The 17,492-nt window shown below is 43.9% G+C and overlaps 1 protein-coding gene and 1 long non-coding RNA gene across 2 annotated transcripts; both read right to left on the bottom strand.

The window, feature by feature from the left end:
• Positions 1-11,481: 11,481 nt before the first annotated feature.
• Positions 11,482-13,613, bottom strand: LOC125537170 (the record flags this gene model as incomplete). The annotated part of the gene is given in 3 exon segments (XM_048700481.1): positions 11,482-11,963; positions 12,976-13,038; positions 13,137-13,613. Coding segments are annotated over 3 exon segments (554 nt in total), but the record flags the coding sequence as incomplete, so codon positions are not given.
• An 876-nt stretch (positions 13,614-14,489) lies between these two features.
• Positions 14,490-15,791, bottom strand: LOC125537171. Its single transcript, XR_007295648.1, has 3 exons — positions 15,150-15,791; positions 14,658-14,702; positions 14,490-14,580 (listed from the first exon to the last, which is right to left on the bottom strand). It is a non-coding gene; the product is annotated as an uncharacterized LOC125537171 (long non-coding RNA).
• Positions 15,792-17,492: the final 1,701 nt, after the last annotated feature.

Consider the following 17,492-nt stretch of genomic DNA (forward strand, 5'->3'; position numbering starts at 1 on the left):
CCCTTGGCCCATACAGGCCAAGGCGCACCCCCTACAGCCCATGTGGCCCCCCCGGGACCCCTCCGGTGGTCCCGGTACAATACAGATAACCCCGAAACTTGTCCCGATGGCTGAAACAGCACTTCCTATATATAATTCTTTACCTCCGGACCATTCCGGAACTCCTCGTGACGTCCGGGATCTCATCCGGGACTCCGAACAACATTCGGGTTACTGCATATACATATCTTCACAACCCTAGCGTCACCGAACCTTAAGTGTGTAGACCCTACGGGTTCGGGAGACAAGCAGACATGACCGAGACGACTCTCCGGTCAATAACCAACAGCGGGATCTGGATACCCATGATGGCTCCCACATGCTCCACGATGATCTCATCGGATGAACCACGATGTCGAGGATTAATCAACCCCGTATACAATTCCCTTTGTCAATCGGTATGTTACTTGCCCGAGACTCGATCGTCGGTATCCCAATACCTTGTTCAATCTCGTTACCGGCAAGTCACTTTACTCGTACCGCAACGCATGATCCCGTGATCAACCACTTGGTCACCTTGAGCTCATAATGATGATGCATTACCGAGTGGGCCCAGTGATACCTCTCCGTTATATGGAGTGACAAATCCCAGTCTCGATCCATGTCAACCCAACAGACACTTTCGGAGATACCTGTAATGCACCTTTATAGTCACCCAGTTACATTGTGACGTTTGATACACCCAAAGCACTCCTACGGTATCCGGGATTTACACGATCTCATGGTCAAAGGAAAAGATACTTGACATTGGAAAAGCTCTAGCAAACGAACTACACGATCTTTGTGCTATGCTTAGGATTGGGTCTTGTCCATCACATCATTCTCCTAATGATGTGATCCCGTTATCAATGACATCCAATGTCCATAGCCAGGAAACCATGACTATCTGTTGATCAACGAGCTAGTCAACTAGAGGCTTACTAGGGACATATTATGGTCTATGTATTCACACGTGTATTACGATTTCCGGATAATACAGTTATAGCATGAATAAAGACAATTATCATGAACAAAGAAATATAATAATAATGCTTTTATTATTGCCTCTAGGGCATATTTCCAACATCTAATACCTATGTTAAACAATATATTGAGGAATACTCTGCTGTCCAAGAAGAGACTAATATTTTGCAGGAGTCTATGGAAGAAGAAATTGATGAAACTGTGAGCTCATTGGATGAAAAAGATGATGAGGAGAGCGAAGAACAAAAGGAGGAAGAGCGGATTGATCACCCGTGCCCACCTTCTAATGAGAGTAACTCTTCAACTCATACATTGTTTAATTCCCCTTCGTGCTTACCGAAGGATGAATGCTATGATAATTTCTATGATCCCGTTGATTCTTTTGAAATATCCCTTTTTGATGCTGCTTGCTATGCTTGTGGCCAAGATGCCAATATGAATTATGCTTATGGAGATGAACTTGCTATAGTTCCTTATGTTAAACATGAAATTGTTGCTATTGCACCCACGCATGATAGTCCTATTATCTTTTTGAATTCTCCCAACTACACTATATCGGAGAAGTTTGCACTTATTAAGGATTATATTGATGGGTTGCCTTTTACCGTTGCACATGATGATTTTGATAGATATAATATGCATGTGCTTGTTGTTCCTACTTGCAATTATTATGAGAGAGGAACTATATCTCCACCTCTCTATGTTTCCAACATGATAAAATTGCAAGAAACAGTTTATACTATGCATTGGCCTTTACTAGGTGTGCATGAATTGTTCTTTTATGACATGCCGATGCATAGGAAGAGAGTTATACTTCGTCATTGCTTGATATATGTTGCTTTGTGCTCACTACTAAATTACAAATCATTGTTAATTAAAATTGGCTTTGATATACCTTGGGATCCGGGTGGATTCACTACTTGAGCACTATATGCCTAGCTTAATGGCTTTAAAGAAAACGCTGCCAGGGAGACAACCCGGAAGTTTTAGAGAGTTATTTATTTCTGTTGAGTGCTTTCATATAGTTTAAAAACAACAAAAATAAAGAGGGAAAACCAAAACTTTTCAAAAAGGAAAGTGAAAGTGAGAAAGACTAGCACTGTTGAAGTGGGAGAGCTCCTTGAACTTTGTTCATGCTCACGGCAACTTTGTGAATCTTGATTACAGAAACTTTTCAATAAAAATAATTATCCCGTTGTACAATTCCATTGTATTATAAAAATAATGTGCCAAGGTTTGCCTTTAGGATGTTTACATTTGCTTGATGGTTTGTGCGGTGCAGGACAGAAACTTTGGTTGTAGTGCGTGATTTTACATTTTTAGCTGGAACGTCAAATAGTTATGATTCTTTTTGCACTGTCTTGATGCACAAATTTTTTATTGTTCCTAATTTTTGCAGAATTTTTCAAGTATCAGAAGTATGGTGAATGTTCAAATTGCTACAGACTGTTCTGTTTTAGACAGATTCTGTTTTTGATGCATAGTTTGCTTGTTTTGATGAAACTATCAATTTATATCAGTGGATTAAGCCATGAAAAAGTTATACTATAGTAGACACAATGAAAAAACAAAATATGAATTGGTTTGCAATAGTACTTAGAGTAGTGATTTGCTTTATTATACTAACGGATCTTACCGAGTTTTCTATTGAAGTTTTGTGTGGATGAAGTGTTCGATGATCGAGAAGCTCTCGATGTGAGAATAAGGAAGAGAGGCAAGAGCTCAAGCTTGGGGATGCCCGAGGCACCCCAAGTAAATATTCAAGGAGACTCAAGCATCTAAGCTTGGGGATGCTGGGGAGGCATCCCCTCTTTCTTCAACAAGTATCGGTATGTTTTCGGATTCGTTTCGTTCATGCGATATGTGCAAGTCTTGGAGCGTATTTTGCATTTAGGTTTTTCTTTTTCTTTTTTGCACCATGCTGGTATGAGTTAGTCCTTGGTTGATTTATATAATGCTCTTTGCACTTCACTTATATTCTTTGAGTATGGCTTTATAGAAAGCTTCATGTGCTTCACTTATATCATTTGAAGCTAGGATTGCCTGTTTCTCTTTACATATACAACCGCCATTTGTATAATGCTCTTTTGCTTCACTTATATTTGTTACAGAGTGGGCATATCTTTTGTAGAAATAATTAAACTCTCTTGCTTCACTTATACCTATTTAGAGAGATGACAGGAATTGGTCATTCACATGGTTAGTCATAAAATCCTACATAGAACTTGTAGATCACTGAATATGATATGTTTGATTCCTTGCAATAGTTTTGCGATATAAAGATGGTGATATTAGAGTCATGCTAGTGGGTAGTTGTGGATTGTAGAAATACTTGTGTTGAGGTTTGTGATTCCCGTAGCATGCACGTATGGTGAACCGTTATGTAACGAAGTCGGAGCATGATTTATTTATTGATTGTCTTCCTTATGAGTGGCAGTCAGGGACGAGCGATGGTCTTTTCCTACCAATCTATCCCCCTAGGAGCATGCGCGTAGTACTTTGTTTCGATGAGTAATAGATTTTTGCAATAAGTATGTGAGTTCTTTATGACTAATGTTGAGTCCATGGATTATACGCACTCTCACCCTTCCACCATTGCTAGCCTCTCTAGTACCGCGCAACTTTCGCCGGTACCATAAACCCACCATATACCTTCCTAAAAACAGCCACCATACCTACCTATCATGGCATTTCCATAGCCATTCCAAGATATATTGCCATGCAACTTCCATCATCATCATATACATGACTTGAGCATTTATCGTCATATTGCTTTGCATGATCGTAAGATAGCTAGCATGATGTTTTCATGGCTTGCCCGTTTTTTGATGTCATTGCTACGCTACATCATTGCACATCCCGGTACACCGCCGGAGGCATTCATATAGAGTCATATCTTTGTTCTAGATATCGAGTTGTAATATTGAGTTGTAAGTAAATAAAAGTGTGATGATCATCATTATTAGAGCATTGCCCCAATGAGGAAAGGATGATGGAGACTATGATTCCCCCACAAGTCGGGATGAGACTCCGGACGAAAAAAAATAAAAAAATAAAAGAAAGGCCCAAAAAAGAGAAAAAAAAGAAAACAAAAAATGAGAGAAAAAGAGAGAAGGGGAAATGTTACTATCCTTTTACCACACTTGTGCTTCAAAGTAGCACCATGTTCTTCATATAGAGAGTCTCTTGAGTTATCACTTTCATATACTCGTGGGAATTTTCATTATAGAACTTGGCTTGTATATTCCAACGATGGGCTTCCTCAAATGCCCTAGGTCTTCATGAGCAAGCAAGTTGGATGCACACCCACTTAGTTTCAGTTTGAGCTTTCATATACTTATAGCTCTAGTGCATCCGTTGCATGGCAATCCCTACTCACTCACATTGATATCTATTGATGGGCATCTCCATAGCCTGTTGATACGCCGAGTTGATGTGAGACTATCTTCTCCTTTTTGTCTTCTCCACCATCATATTCTATTCCACCTATAGTGCTATGACCATGGCTCACGCTCATGTATTGCGTGAAAGTTGAAAAGGTTTGAGAACGTCAAAAGTATGAAACAATTGCTTGGCTTGTCATCGGGGTTGTGCATGATGTGAATATTTTGTGTGGTGAAGATGGAGCATAGCGAGACTATATGATTTTGTAGGGATAACTTTCTTTGGCCATGTTATTGTTTCATACCATGCTATGACCATGGCTCACGCTCATGTATTGCGTGAAAGTTGAAAAGGTTTGAGAACGTCAAAAGTATGAAACAATTTCTTGGCTTGTCATCGGGGTTGTGCATGATGTGAATATTTTGTGTGGTGAAGATGGAGCATAGCGAGACTATATGATTTTGTAGGGATAACTTTCTTTGGCCATGTTATTTTGAAAAGACATGATTGCTTTATGGGCTTGAAGTATTATTGTTTTTATGTCAAATGATAGACTATTGCCTTGAATCACTCGTGTCTTAATATTCATGCCATGATTAGACATATGATCAAGATAATGCTAGGTAGCATTCCACATCAAAAATTATCTTTTTATCATTTACCTACTCGAGGACGAGCAGGAATTAAGCTTGGGGATGCTGATACGTCTCCATCGTATCTATAATTTTTGGTCGTTCAATGCCAATATTATTCAACTTTCACATATTTTTTGGCAACTTTTTATATTATTTTTGGGACTAACATATTGATCCAGTGCCTAGTGCCAGTTCATGTCTGTTGCATGTTTTTGGTTTCACAGAATATCCATATCAAACGGAGTCCAAACGGGATAAAAACGGACGGAGCTTATTTTTGGAAAATATGGAAAATTAGGAAGGAAAATCAACGCGAACCAGTGCCCGAGGTGGTCACGAGGCAGGGAGCGCCCCCCCTAGGGTGCGCCCCCTACCCTCGTGAGCCCACCGTAAGGCGGTTGACGCTCTTATTTTGCCACAAGAAACCTAATATTCGAAAAAAAAATCACGGCGAAGGTTTCATGCCAATCGGAGTTGCGGATCTCCATATATATACGAAACGGTGAAACAGAGCCAGAAGAGAACGCAGAACCAGAGAGAGAGAGATAGATCCAATCTCGGAGGGGCTCTCGCCCCTCCCAGGCCATGGGAGCCAAGGACCAGAGGGGAAACCCTTCTCCCATCTAGGGTGGAGGTCAAGGAAGAAGAAGAAGAAGGGGGGCCCTCTCCCCCTCGCTTCCGGTGGCACCGGAGTGCCACCGGGGGCCATCATCATCACCGCGATCTACACCAACACCTCCGCCATCTTCACCAACATCTCCATCACCTTCCCCCCTCTATCTATAGTGGTCCACTCTCCCGCAACCCGTTGTACCCTCTACTTGAACATGGTGCTTTATGCTTCATATTATTATCCAATGATGTGTTGCCATCCTATGATGTCTGAGTAGATTTTCGTTGTCCTATCGGTGGTTGATGAATTTCTATGATTGATTTAATTTGCTTGTGGTTATGTTCCTGTCCTTTGGTTCCCATCATATGATTGCGCGCGTGGATCACACCCTAGGGTTTAGTTGTATGTTCATAGGACTATGTATTGGAGGGCAAGAGTGACAGAAGCTTCAACCTAGCATAGAAATTGATGCATACGGGATTGAAGGGGGACCAATATATCTTAATGCTATGGTTGGGTTTTACCTTAATGAACATTAGTAGTTGTGGATGCTTGCTAATAGTTCCAATCATAAGTGCATAGAATTCCAAGTAAGGGATGACATGCTAGCAGTGGCCTCTCCCACATAATACTTGCTATCGGTCTAGTAAAGTAGTCAATTGCTTAAGGGACAATTTCGCAACTCCCCCACCACTTTTCCACACTCGCTATATTTACTTTAGTTGCTTCTTTACCTTAACAGCCCCTAGTTTTATTTTCGTGCTCTTTACTTTCTTGCAAACCTATCCAACAACACCTACAAAGTACTTCTAGTTTCATACTTGTTCTAGGTAAAGCGAACGTCAAGCGTGCGTAGAGTTGTATCGGTGGTCGATAGAACTTGAGGGAATATTTGTTCTACATTTAGCTCCTCGTTGGGTTCGACACTCTTACTTATCGAAAACTGTTGCGATCCCCTATACTTGTGGGTTATCAGTCTCCAAGCTGCAGCGGTGGCACCTACCAGCAGTTGAAGCAGAGGAAGTACATCGCCATACACGAGTAAGTACCTCATCTGCGTAACTTTCTGAGTGATGTATCCCCTCCTGACCACAACTCCTTTAGGGTCCCTTCGGCTAGGGCAGCGAAATCTCCTGAGAAGCGACCTCCACCAACTCTAGGCTCTCTACTGGCCTTGAACATCCCCTGCCGGATTGTTGTGCGTGGCACGAGGCCTGTTGAGGAGGTGTACGCGCCAACCAGGTGCCTTGACCCTGCGCTCTTGTCGTCCCTCCTTCGTGATCCTGCCTGGGGTGCTGAAGGCATGCCGAGGGCCCCTCCATTGGTCATCGCCCGCAGCTAGGTGACCTCAGCCTTGACCTCGTCCTCAAGCTACGAGGCCCCGCCCCACAGGGCCTGCGCCGAGGCCCAAAAAGCAGCGTGGAAGGCACCGGCCTCCTGCCTCCTGCCAGGAGCAGAAGAGCCACCTCGAGCTTCCTCAACGATTCCTGGTGCAAAGGACGGACCCGGCCGTGCGTTTGAGCTTGCGTGCGGGCACGGCGCTGTCTTCAACGATCTCTTCTGGGGGGCGATGGGTGCGCTGAGCCGGCTTGGGGAAGAGCTTGTTGACGTTGATGCCCGCCTTGAGACTGAGGTCCTTCGGTTGGCGGACGAATGTCATCAATTGATGGTGGCCATCAACCTCGGGCGTATTCAACGCGAGCGCGCCAATGTGAAAGCCGAGACATCCCTTGCGACCTCGCGCGAGACCAACGCCCGAGCCTTGTAAGAGGCCAGGGAAGCTGATCGCCGCCGCGAGATCACCGAGGAGCACGCACGGGAGCTCCAGGCCTTGAACGCTACCTTGGAGCAGCAGGTCGAGGCGCGCAGGGTTGTCTTGGCGTCGATGAGGGGGTGCCTTCCAAAGAGAAGGAGATCTTGAAGCGCGAGGAGGCGCTGCTGCTAGAGGCCTCGGAGCGAGATACGTCTCCAACGTATCTATAATTTTTGATTGTTCCATGGTATTATATTATCTGATTTGGATGTTTAATGGGCTTTAATATGCCCTTTTATATTATTTTTGGGACTAACCTATTAACCGGAGGCCCAGTGCCAGTTTCTGGTTTTTTGCCTGTTTCAGTGTTCTGCAGAAAACAAATATCAAACGGAATCCAAGCGGAAAGAATCCTTCGCGAGGACCTTTCTTAGAACAAACGCAAACCAGGAGACTTGGTGTGGAAGTCTAGAACTCCGCGAGGATTCCACGAGATAGAAGGGCGCGCCCCCACCCTCGTGGGCCCGACGGAGCTCCACCGACGTACTTCTTCGCCTATATATACTTCTATACCCTAAAAACATCAGGGGGAGCCACGAAACCACTTTTCCACTGCCGCAACCTTCTGTACCCGTGAGATCCCATCTGGGACCTTTTCCGGTGATCTGTCGGAGGGGGATTCGATCACGGAGGGCTTCTACATCAACACCATAGCCTCTCTGATGATGTGTGAGTAGTTTACCACAGACCTTCGGGTCCATAGTTATTAGCTATATGGCTTCTTCTCTCTCTTTGGTTCTCAATACAAAGTTCTCCTTGATGTTCTTGGAGATCTATTCGATGTAATACTTTTTGTGGTGTGTTTGTCGAGATCCGATGAATTGTGGATTTATGATCAAGTTATCTATGAATAATATTTGGTTCTTCTCTAAATTCTTATGTGTATCTTTGCAAGTCTCTTCGAATTATCAGTTTAGTTTGGCCTACTAGATTGATCATTTGCAATGGGAGAAGTGCTTAGCTTTGGGTTCAATCTTGCGATGTGGTTTCCCAGTGACAATAGGGGCAGCAAGGCACGTATTGTATTGTTGCCATCGAGGATAAAAAGATGGGGTTTATATCATATTGCTTGAGTTTATCCCTCTACATCATGTCATCTTGCCTAAAGCATTACTCTGTTCTTATGAACTTAATACTCTAGATGCATGCTGGATAGTGGTCGATGTGTGGAGTAATAGTAGTATATGCAGAATTATTTCGGTCTACTTAACACGGACGTGATGCCTATGTTCAGAATCATTGCCTAGATATTATCATAATTATGCGATCTTCTATCAATTGCTCGGCAGTAATTTGTTCACCCACCGTAATACATGCTATCATGAGAGAAGCCACTAGTGAAACCTATGGCCCCCGGGTCTCTTTCTTATTATATTGCATCTCTTTTTATTTACATCGCATCTCGTTTACTATTTTGCAATCTTTACTTTCCAATCTATACAACAAAAATACCAAAAATATTATCTTACTATCTTTATCACATCTCACTTTCGCAAGTGACCGTGAAGGGATTGACAACCCCTTTATGGCGTTGGTTGCGAGGTTCTTGATTGTTTGTACAGGTACTAGCTGGCTTGCATGTTATCTCCTACTGGATTGATACCTTGGTTCTCAAAAACTGAGGGAAATACTTACGCTACTTTGCTGCATCACCCTTTCCTCTTCAAGGGAAAACCAACACATGCTCAAGAGGTAGCAGAGCACAGCCTCGAGCTTGAACGGGTGGATACGAGGGAGCGCCAAGTGACCCTGGCTGAAGAAGCCGTCAACGCGCACGAAGCCGGGATCCGGGAGGAGGTTGACCGTAGGGTTCCGAAGGCTCGCGCGGATCTTTCCAATGGGTACGACCTGAAGTTGCTGCTCCTGAAGGCCCAAGCTGAGGGCAGGACCACCGCCCTTAGGTCAAGGCTAGACGAGGCGGAGCAGTGTGAGAGGACTGCCGTGGTGGCCCTAACCTCTGCCCAGGCCGACCTGGCCTCTGCTCGTGATGAACTACTCTTGCTCCAGCAGCAGGTTGATGACGCCGCGTCCCTCGCGCAGCAGAACAAAGAGGAGGCATGTCGTCGGCAGACGTTGCAGTATGAACATGCTCCCATGCTCGAGGCCCTCAGGGTGAGGGCCAACCGGGCACTGGGCGTCATCTGCGAAGAGCGCGCCCCTCATCCCCACGAGGAAGACTATGCCAGCCATCTCCGCTCTTTTACCGAAGTCATGGCGCGCCTGAAGGACCAGTCCACGAGGGCTCGTGAGCTTGTTGAGGAAAGGAGCCGAGGCCTCCTCGGGCATGCGTTCTCCTACGTCTTCAGTCATCTCCGGAACCTCGACCCCAACTTCGACTTTGTCGCCGCTATCGCCCCAGTGCCCTGGGCTATCCGAGAAAACCTGGCGTGTTGGGTGGACGATAATGTGGACGCTCTGGTCAGGGCGTTCGCCACCGAGGATGACGCAGTGGTGGTCGTGGCGGACGAAGACGGCGTGGTTGATGACGGTGAAGACGACGCCAGCGGCAGAGCCAGCAACGCGTACAAGAGCGACCAGGACGACGCTGCAAGCGACATCTCCAATTGAGCCCGCGTTCTTTCGCTTCACCTGCGTGCCATGACTTGGGCATGACCCCACAAGGCGTAAGAGCATTTTGGAGGGGGCCCCTCGTGTATGTAAATTAATGTTCTACTAGTACAAATGCCCGTGCGTTGCACCGGGCGATAAAAAGGCACAAGTGCCATTGTGCATCATTTTTATATTCAATTTTAATAAATGTCTATAATAAGGTCAAACATGCAAAATTCCTTATTTTTAATTGCTTTCACAAAAATTGGAAGTCTTTTTAAGAATATTTATAACATATTTGTGAAAATAATATTTCTCTAAAAAGGAACATTTTTTATGAAAAAAGTACATTTTTAATACATGTCTTTTATGAAAAGAATGTTTTTTGTGTTTTACATTTCTAAATGTACTTTGTTAATGTTTTTTTGTTTAACGTTTCTAAATGGACTTTGTTTTAGTAAAAATGGAACATTTTTTGGAATTTTCTAATTTTTTAAATGCGAACATACTTGTGTGAAACAAAAATAGTATGAACATTTTGAAGCTATTTTTACTGTGTTAATTTTTTTCATATATTTTTAGAGCATTTTTGACGGGTTTTTAGAGCATTTTTGTTATGGACTTTTGCAGGTGGTTGTTTGGTTGGGAAGACTTTATTCTTTTCTTTTTAGCTATTTGGGCTTGGTCCAAACAAATCACTTGACGTTTACTTTTATTGAAAATAACGACCAATTGTTTCGCCAAGCAGTATACTCCTTTAGTCCCAAAATTCTTGTCTTAGATTTGTCTAGGTATGGAGTATATGACCACAAATGTGAATGAAAACATTTAAAGGCGACAATAATACTTTTTGCCGAATAATACACCACCGCAATCATGGGAGTCTAGTTAACGATTTACATTGAAACTTTAGCCATTACTAAATATATGCACACGGCACCAATAAGACAATTTTTGGACAACAATGAGATCGAGCCATCCATGTATAGAATTAAACTGCAGCAGACTGTTTGATTAGGGTCGTGCAGTGATCTGCAGCATAAAATATCGTCCACAGAGTAGTTTCGGAGTAAATAAACTGTAACTTTCTGAATTCTATTGACCCGTATGTTTGTCATGGTGGTTCTTCTCATAGAGTCCATATAGCTCAACATTAGCAGTTATAGCACCTCATCATATATAGGGTCTTCAACAGAATCAAACACATGGTCAGAGTGTTCCTGAGATTGATGGTTTCTAAACACAATATCTGCTACTCCCTCCGTTCCAAAATAGATGACTCAACTTTGTACTAACTTTAGTACAAAGTTAATACAAAGTTGGGTTATCTATTTTGAAACGGAAGGAGTATAATATAAGTTAGCCATGAACAAGGTTTGCTTTCTGTGAAGGAATATAACAGTAATAAGAGCACCACGCCAGCAACTGAAGGGTTTAATTTCAGTCAACAAATATAGCATTACATCAATAGCCAAACATGATGATATTTGTGGAAATAAAATAGTAAGAACACTGCAATTGCTAGTAAAAGCAATATTATCCAACATGATAATTTGAACCAGCAGATAGGACCACCATCAACCACATCATACTGTTAAATCTAAATTTTATGAAAGCTAGAAACTGAAAGTCATTTACAGCCAACAATTTGTAATTGACCCTACTGGTCTACATCCAAAGAATTATGACATGCCATTTCTTTTTCTACATAATTCCTGTGTAGCATCAGGGATGCCAGCCAACAGGGAAGCTTCTTTTTTTAGAAATAGCACACATGCCCTGCTTCGAGAAAATGGAGGTGTGATGCCTTGGCACTGTCTCCCCGATCTGCCGGGGAGCCTCCTGCATGTGGACGCCTCGCCCTCCTTCGGCTCAGCCCGTCGTCCTCCTCCTGTCGCTCGCCAGCGAGATCACCACGACGCCGCTCGCTCTAGTAAATTACTCGTGCGTTGCTACGGAACAAAGTCTACATAAACAAATAATTAAAGGGTCATCTTATTAGAGGGCGAGAAGCAATGGAGTAAAATAAGGTACACATCTTCAAGATTATGAATCATACAACAATGAAATCAGATATGGTTTTTGGTAAGTCAGAAATAAACCTATGGACCTCCAATTAAAGTAGCTTCCAGTTCATGTGTTACATAGTTTTATCTAAATGAAGAATCTGTAAGTAATTAGACAATTTTACTACAACAGAAATTAGTGAAACATATCAAGTAGGTTTCTCAAACAGAAATGCTTATTATTTTTATTCCAGATCGCCGTCAGTAAGTTGCTAAAGTTTTAGATCATAACAGTTATTCTTTTCAGAAAAAATGAATAGATACGGAGCTAATAAGTTATGGGGTATTTAAATAGAAATAGCAAGCATAATGCCAGTAATATAGAACCAAGCAATAGGCTATCAGAGAACTTCCTTTGTGTAACAAGTGTGTCGTCCAATTAACAAAGTTTCCCGCAGATGCTTAGAGCTACTTTTCTTAATGTCGACACATGGCAGTTCAATTAGTAGCAATAAGAGGTGTCCAGTGCATTAACAAACACTCTGAGATTGCTACTTTTGTTCCATTTGATATGTGTTTATATTGTGTTTGCTTGGACAATAAGATATGGCAAATTGGATTAGGATTACATGGAAATGCAGTAAGACAACTACAAGAACCTGCTTACAGTTAGTTCAACATTTTTATCTCCTCATCATGTGGCCATAACGAAATTCAGCACAGGAGTGCCACATCTTGTATCTCCTCGTATGGATATAACAAACTTCAACACAGTATTGTCACATTTTCCATCTACAGCGCAGAGCACCAATGACTCGCAGCTTTAACAAGCGCACTCTTCCTCCCAATGACAGAGCAGAAGCTCCCCTGAACTTCCCCCAAACAGTGGAATTCTTTGCAGCACCACTACCACGCAATGTCTCCCACAAAAATGCAGGATAAAAAATTTCAGCGAAATTAGAAACCACTTACGATGATCCTGCCCTCGATCTGCTTGTCTTTCTGCTCGAAGAGCCAGATCTGGATGCACGCCTTCTGCTCCGGCAGAGGAAACGAGGTCAGCGAAACCGCAAGCATGAGGAAACGGGGGAAGGAGAAGAAAGGAATGTGTGGGTAGGGAGGGAGAGGCTTACGCTCTGGAGGAAGCGGAAGATGGGGTTGACGGGCTGGGTCATGATCCGCTGCACCTTGGTGGACGCCATGATGGGCTAGGCTGCTGTCTGCGCTCCCCCTCGCCGACAAGCTTGGACCTGCAGGGTCCCCGGCAGCGTACATGGATGGAGATACCGAGAGGCAGGGCTCGGCGAGCAGGGGCGGGGCATATAGCGCGACGGCGGCGGACAGAGCCTCCACATCCGTGTCGTCGTAGGCCTCGGCCGGATCAGACGGGCTGATTCTGACGCTGTCGCGCCTCCCGCGCGTCCTCCTCCTCCTCACGGCCGTTGCCCGTAGCGACGAGGAGAGTGTTGAGCAGCTAGTCGCGGTGGGCGGCGCGCACTCGAGCCGGCCGGCGCGGGCCCGGAGCGCGGCGGCCTGGGCCTCTTCGTCGGCGAACCGCGTGTGGACTCGAACGGCGCGGAGAGGAGGGCGCGGCGGAGAGGAGAAAGGCCGGGTGCGGTGATGATGGCGGCACGGCTCGGCGGAGGATGCGGGATGGCGGCGGATCCAGACGGGGGTGGGAGACGCGGTCGCTCGAGGTGCGGGGAGGACGGCGCGGCGGACGAAAAACACAAGGGCTTTAATGTAAAACTACCGTGACGGTGAATCCAGAGATTCAATCCGTGCTTTATTATTATTACTAGGTAATTGCTCGTGCGTTACATGAGAATAATAGTCATGTATGCACGATGATATATTTAGGTCATACTCCCAAAAATGAATCAACCAAGAGCTCTTTACCCGCTATTGTTACAATATAAAAAATATGCAATACATGTATTAGTTGAAATAGACATTTGTATATAGTTAAATGCACATGCATTGCTATGGAGGAAAAATATATCATCACCAAAATGCAACCACGGTAATTATTGAACTCCTTGCGCATATCTGAGTCAAAAGATTGAACCACGGTAAATTATCTAATTCAAGGCGAAGTAGATACATAATATTGTTCACCGCATAATTGCATGACAAGAATAGTCATGGTCAAACTGTACAAAACATTGCAATGCTGCTTCTGCAGGGGTGCCCACTATGATATTTTCTCTAACAAAAGAAAAATTGAATAGCGACTTTTCAGTAAAGTCTATGTAGGAGCAACATGTACTTTCCAAGGTCACCGCCGAACACAGTATATTCCCTTGGCTTCCTTTCATCTTCACGTACACAGCTCATCAATTTCATGTTTTTCTCTGCACAGCTTACACAAAGAATTAGTTTAGCAATATTCTGACTTCGATCAATAGCACCACTTTTTCCTCTTTGCTGAAAATTTGAGAACGATAAAAGAACATTGAGAATAAGTTATTTTTAATTACCAAAAAAAGAGATGTGGTTTGTGACTTGATCTGTGACTAAGAGGCATTCAAAAGCATTTTTGCATGCTCAAGGCGGGCATTGAAATGTTCAGCAAACCTATGAAAAGAACAAGAACTTGCTAAATAATAATAGTACTGATAAAATATGCTTCTAATTAACAGATACGAGCATACCATGATTACTGACATAAGTGCAGCACATCTCTCTCCTCGCAATCACTACAAACAGACGGCGCAAATTAGAATTGGGCTATGGGTACTGTACAAGATAAATGTTTTATGGAGCAAGTGCAAAAGATGACCAATACTACAATGACAAGGTACGACATGTTCAGCTTTTCGACCAAGATAACAGACAGCCACAGTTCATGGCAAGAACAATTCTCGCGAGGAAGGAACAGAGCCAAAGCCCTTCAATGGCCTTGGATCCGAGTTAACCCTAAATCCCTGCGTACTATAAATGCTCTTGTTCTTTTGTCTGTATACTGTAAATGCTTACTCTTGTTCTTTTGTCTGCGTACTGTAAATGCAAAACGGTGCCCTGAGAACTTATGGTAGAAAATAAACACAGAAACCACGAACATAGTTTATCACATGTGAACTTGCTCTTTCGCGGCAAAGATAGTATGTTACCTACGCGTATGCGCACAGGTATGTGATGCTCACCCTTCGACCAGTCACAAATCAGCCGTCCGTGCTGTCGCCGACAGCCGAGCTCTGCTTCCACACAGACGCGGACGCCCGAGCTCTCCACTAAGAAGTATTGTGATTAGAAAAAGGAGCAGCATGTTCATGTTATTTCCAATATAACAAGAATTAGCATGATCAATGACAGATTGAATTAGCTAAACAGACAGCCCCTGTCTTTCCGAATCAACAAAGGTTGCACGACGGGGAACGAAGTGCTCATGGAACCAGCCGAAATTCGCACCATCGGACAAAGAATCTCACCTTGGACTATGGAAAATAACCTCTACCAACGGCGGCTGGGATGAGGCCGGGCGGATTCGTCCCGACGAGATTCCGCGGCAACTGCGGCTGGATCGTAGGAGGTCGTCCTCGCGTTGGTGTTGGATCACGTGAGGCGAGGGTAGGGGGAGGGAGGAGAAGGTGGGCATCTCCATCTCGGCGTATGTAGAATAGCTCTTCTGGCGGCGGCTGGGACGAGGCCTATCGGAGTCACCCAGCGAGGTTTCAGGCGACCGTGGCTGGATCGCATGGCGGTATGGGAGGAGGTGAGCGATGTCTAGGTGGTGGCGGCGGGCGAGGGTAGCGCTAGCCGCTAGCGCATTCTCAGGTCGCAAGGGGTGGGGGAAAGATTGGGCCAGGACGGGAGAGTAAAGTGGGCTGATATGCGCTTGTTGTTTCGGATTTTTTTAGCGAGAAAATTTAGGAAACCAGCGCTCGCGTCGGGAGGGGATCGACGAAAGGTGGGATGACGTAAAAGGGGAAATGGAAACTTACGGTTCTTTTAGGTAGTAGAGACTAGCAAAAATGCCCGTGCGTTGCAACGGGAGAAAAAATATACTAAAAGAAAACAACAGGCAAGGCACGAAAATCAGGCTTGAAGGCATATATATTCTTATGTCAAACGTCTACCAAATCCTCATGCATATCAGACAACATTATTGACTTACTTTTTTTACCGTTAAATCATATTTTCATGGTCCCAGCTCACGAAAAACACAGTTTACTTGGTCAGCGGCAAAATCTCATTGAAATCAATATTTTTACTAGCCCTTGATCGGTAATATGGTCAATTGCAGGAAGCAATGTCTCTGTGGCTAACAGATCATCTGCCCCTTTCTCTTGTTCTGATGCAGATGGTGGGACATAGCTATCTAGAAAGGGTATTCGCAAAAAAAACCTATCCAAAAAGGGTGGAGGGGAGGGGCAGAAGGAAGCTGCGAAGAAATATTTCCGATGTTTGAGGATGTCAAAAAAATATCTGATGTTTGAGAGTTAATAGCAAATGATTGGCAAGGCAGTTAGATGAATAGACTTTGAGTACAATACAGCAGCAGAACTTGAGAAACATTGTTACTCCCATTCTTGGGACTAAGGAGTGGTCAGTACATCTCATGTGCCCCCAACTTCCTTTTCTGTGACGGCTGCCATTATGTACCGAGCTAAGTAACAGGAAATAAGTTCTTCTATCTAAAGCAGGAATGTTTTGATCACATTAGTTAGCAAACCATCCTGTTGGGTAGCAGGATTTCTGACATCAGTAGGTTTTGGAGAATATCATTGCCATTTAATCAAGGCTAGAATCTGAAGCTTAACTGACATAACATATCAGAAATGAACTTGACTAAGTAAATAGATCAACAACTCGTTTGCTGGTAAGTACCCAAATTTTGATATTGACAAAATCTAAACCCCAAGACCAGTGGTACTGATAGCAGAGTAAAACATCTTTAGGGAGAAAGGTAAATTGGCTATGTGAAATTCCTTGGCGGAGGTGATGTTTCCCGTTCCCCTGCACCAGCATCACCAGATCCACGCATCCCCGAACAGAATGCCGCTGCCGGCCGGCCCGCCTTCTGGCCTCCCCTCCTGAACAACATAAAGTCAAATAAAGAAACTCGATGAGTGAAATTTCTTTCTCATACATGAGTATCAAAGGTGTCATGAATGAAGTTGTTGAGAATGATAATGATGTACTACTCAACCGTAACTGCTTCAGCAAAAGGAAAATAACATAATCTCTTGGTGTACAGAATGGAATATAGATGCACTACTACCCAAAAAGTGTGTATGAGGAAGGGAGATGCGTTGTCAGCTCTGATTGCCATGGTTCAATCACTCCAACACACACAAAATGGTGTGGATGTCATCTCCAGCAGCAAGGTTTTTTCTAATTCTCCCTTCTGACCATTTCACTCCATCTATAATGACTCAGGGGAGAAAACTCACCAGGAGCTGGTGGCGTCAAAAATTAAGGAGAAGCCACACGTCCGAGACCTCATCAGACTGCAACATCAACCATCTAACCATCAGTCAATCACA

The sequence above is a fragment of the Triticum urartu genome, chromosome 2 (genome assembly GCF_003073215.2).
Source record: "Triticum urartu cultivar G1812 chromosome 2, Tu2.1, whole genome shotgun sequence".
Taxonomy (NCBI): Eukaryota; Viridiplantae; Streptophyta; class Magnoliopsida; order Poales; family Poaceae; genus Triticum; species Triticum urartu.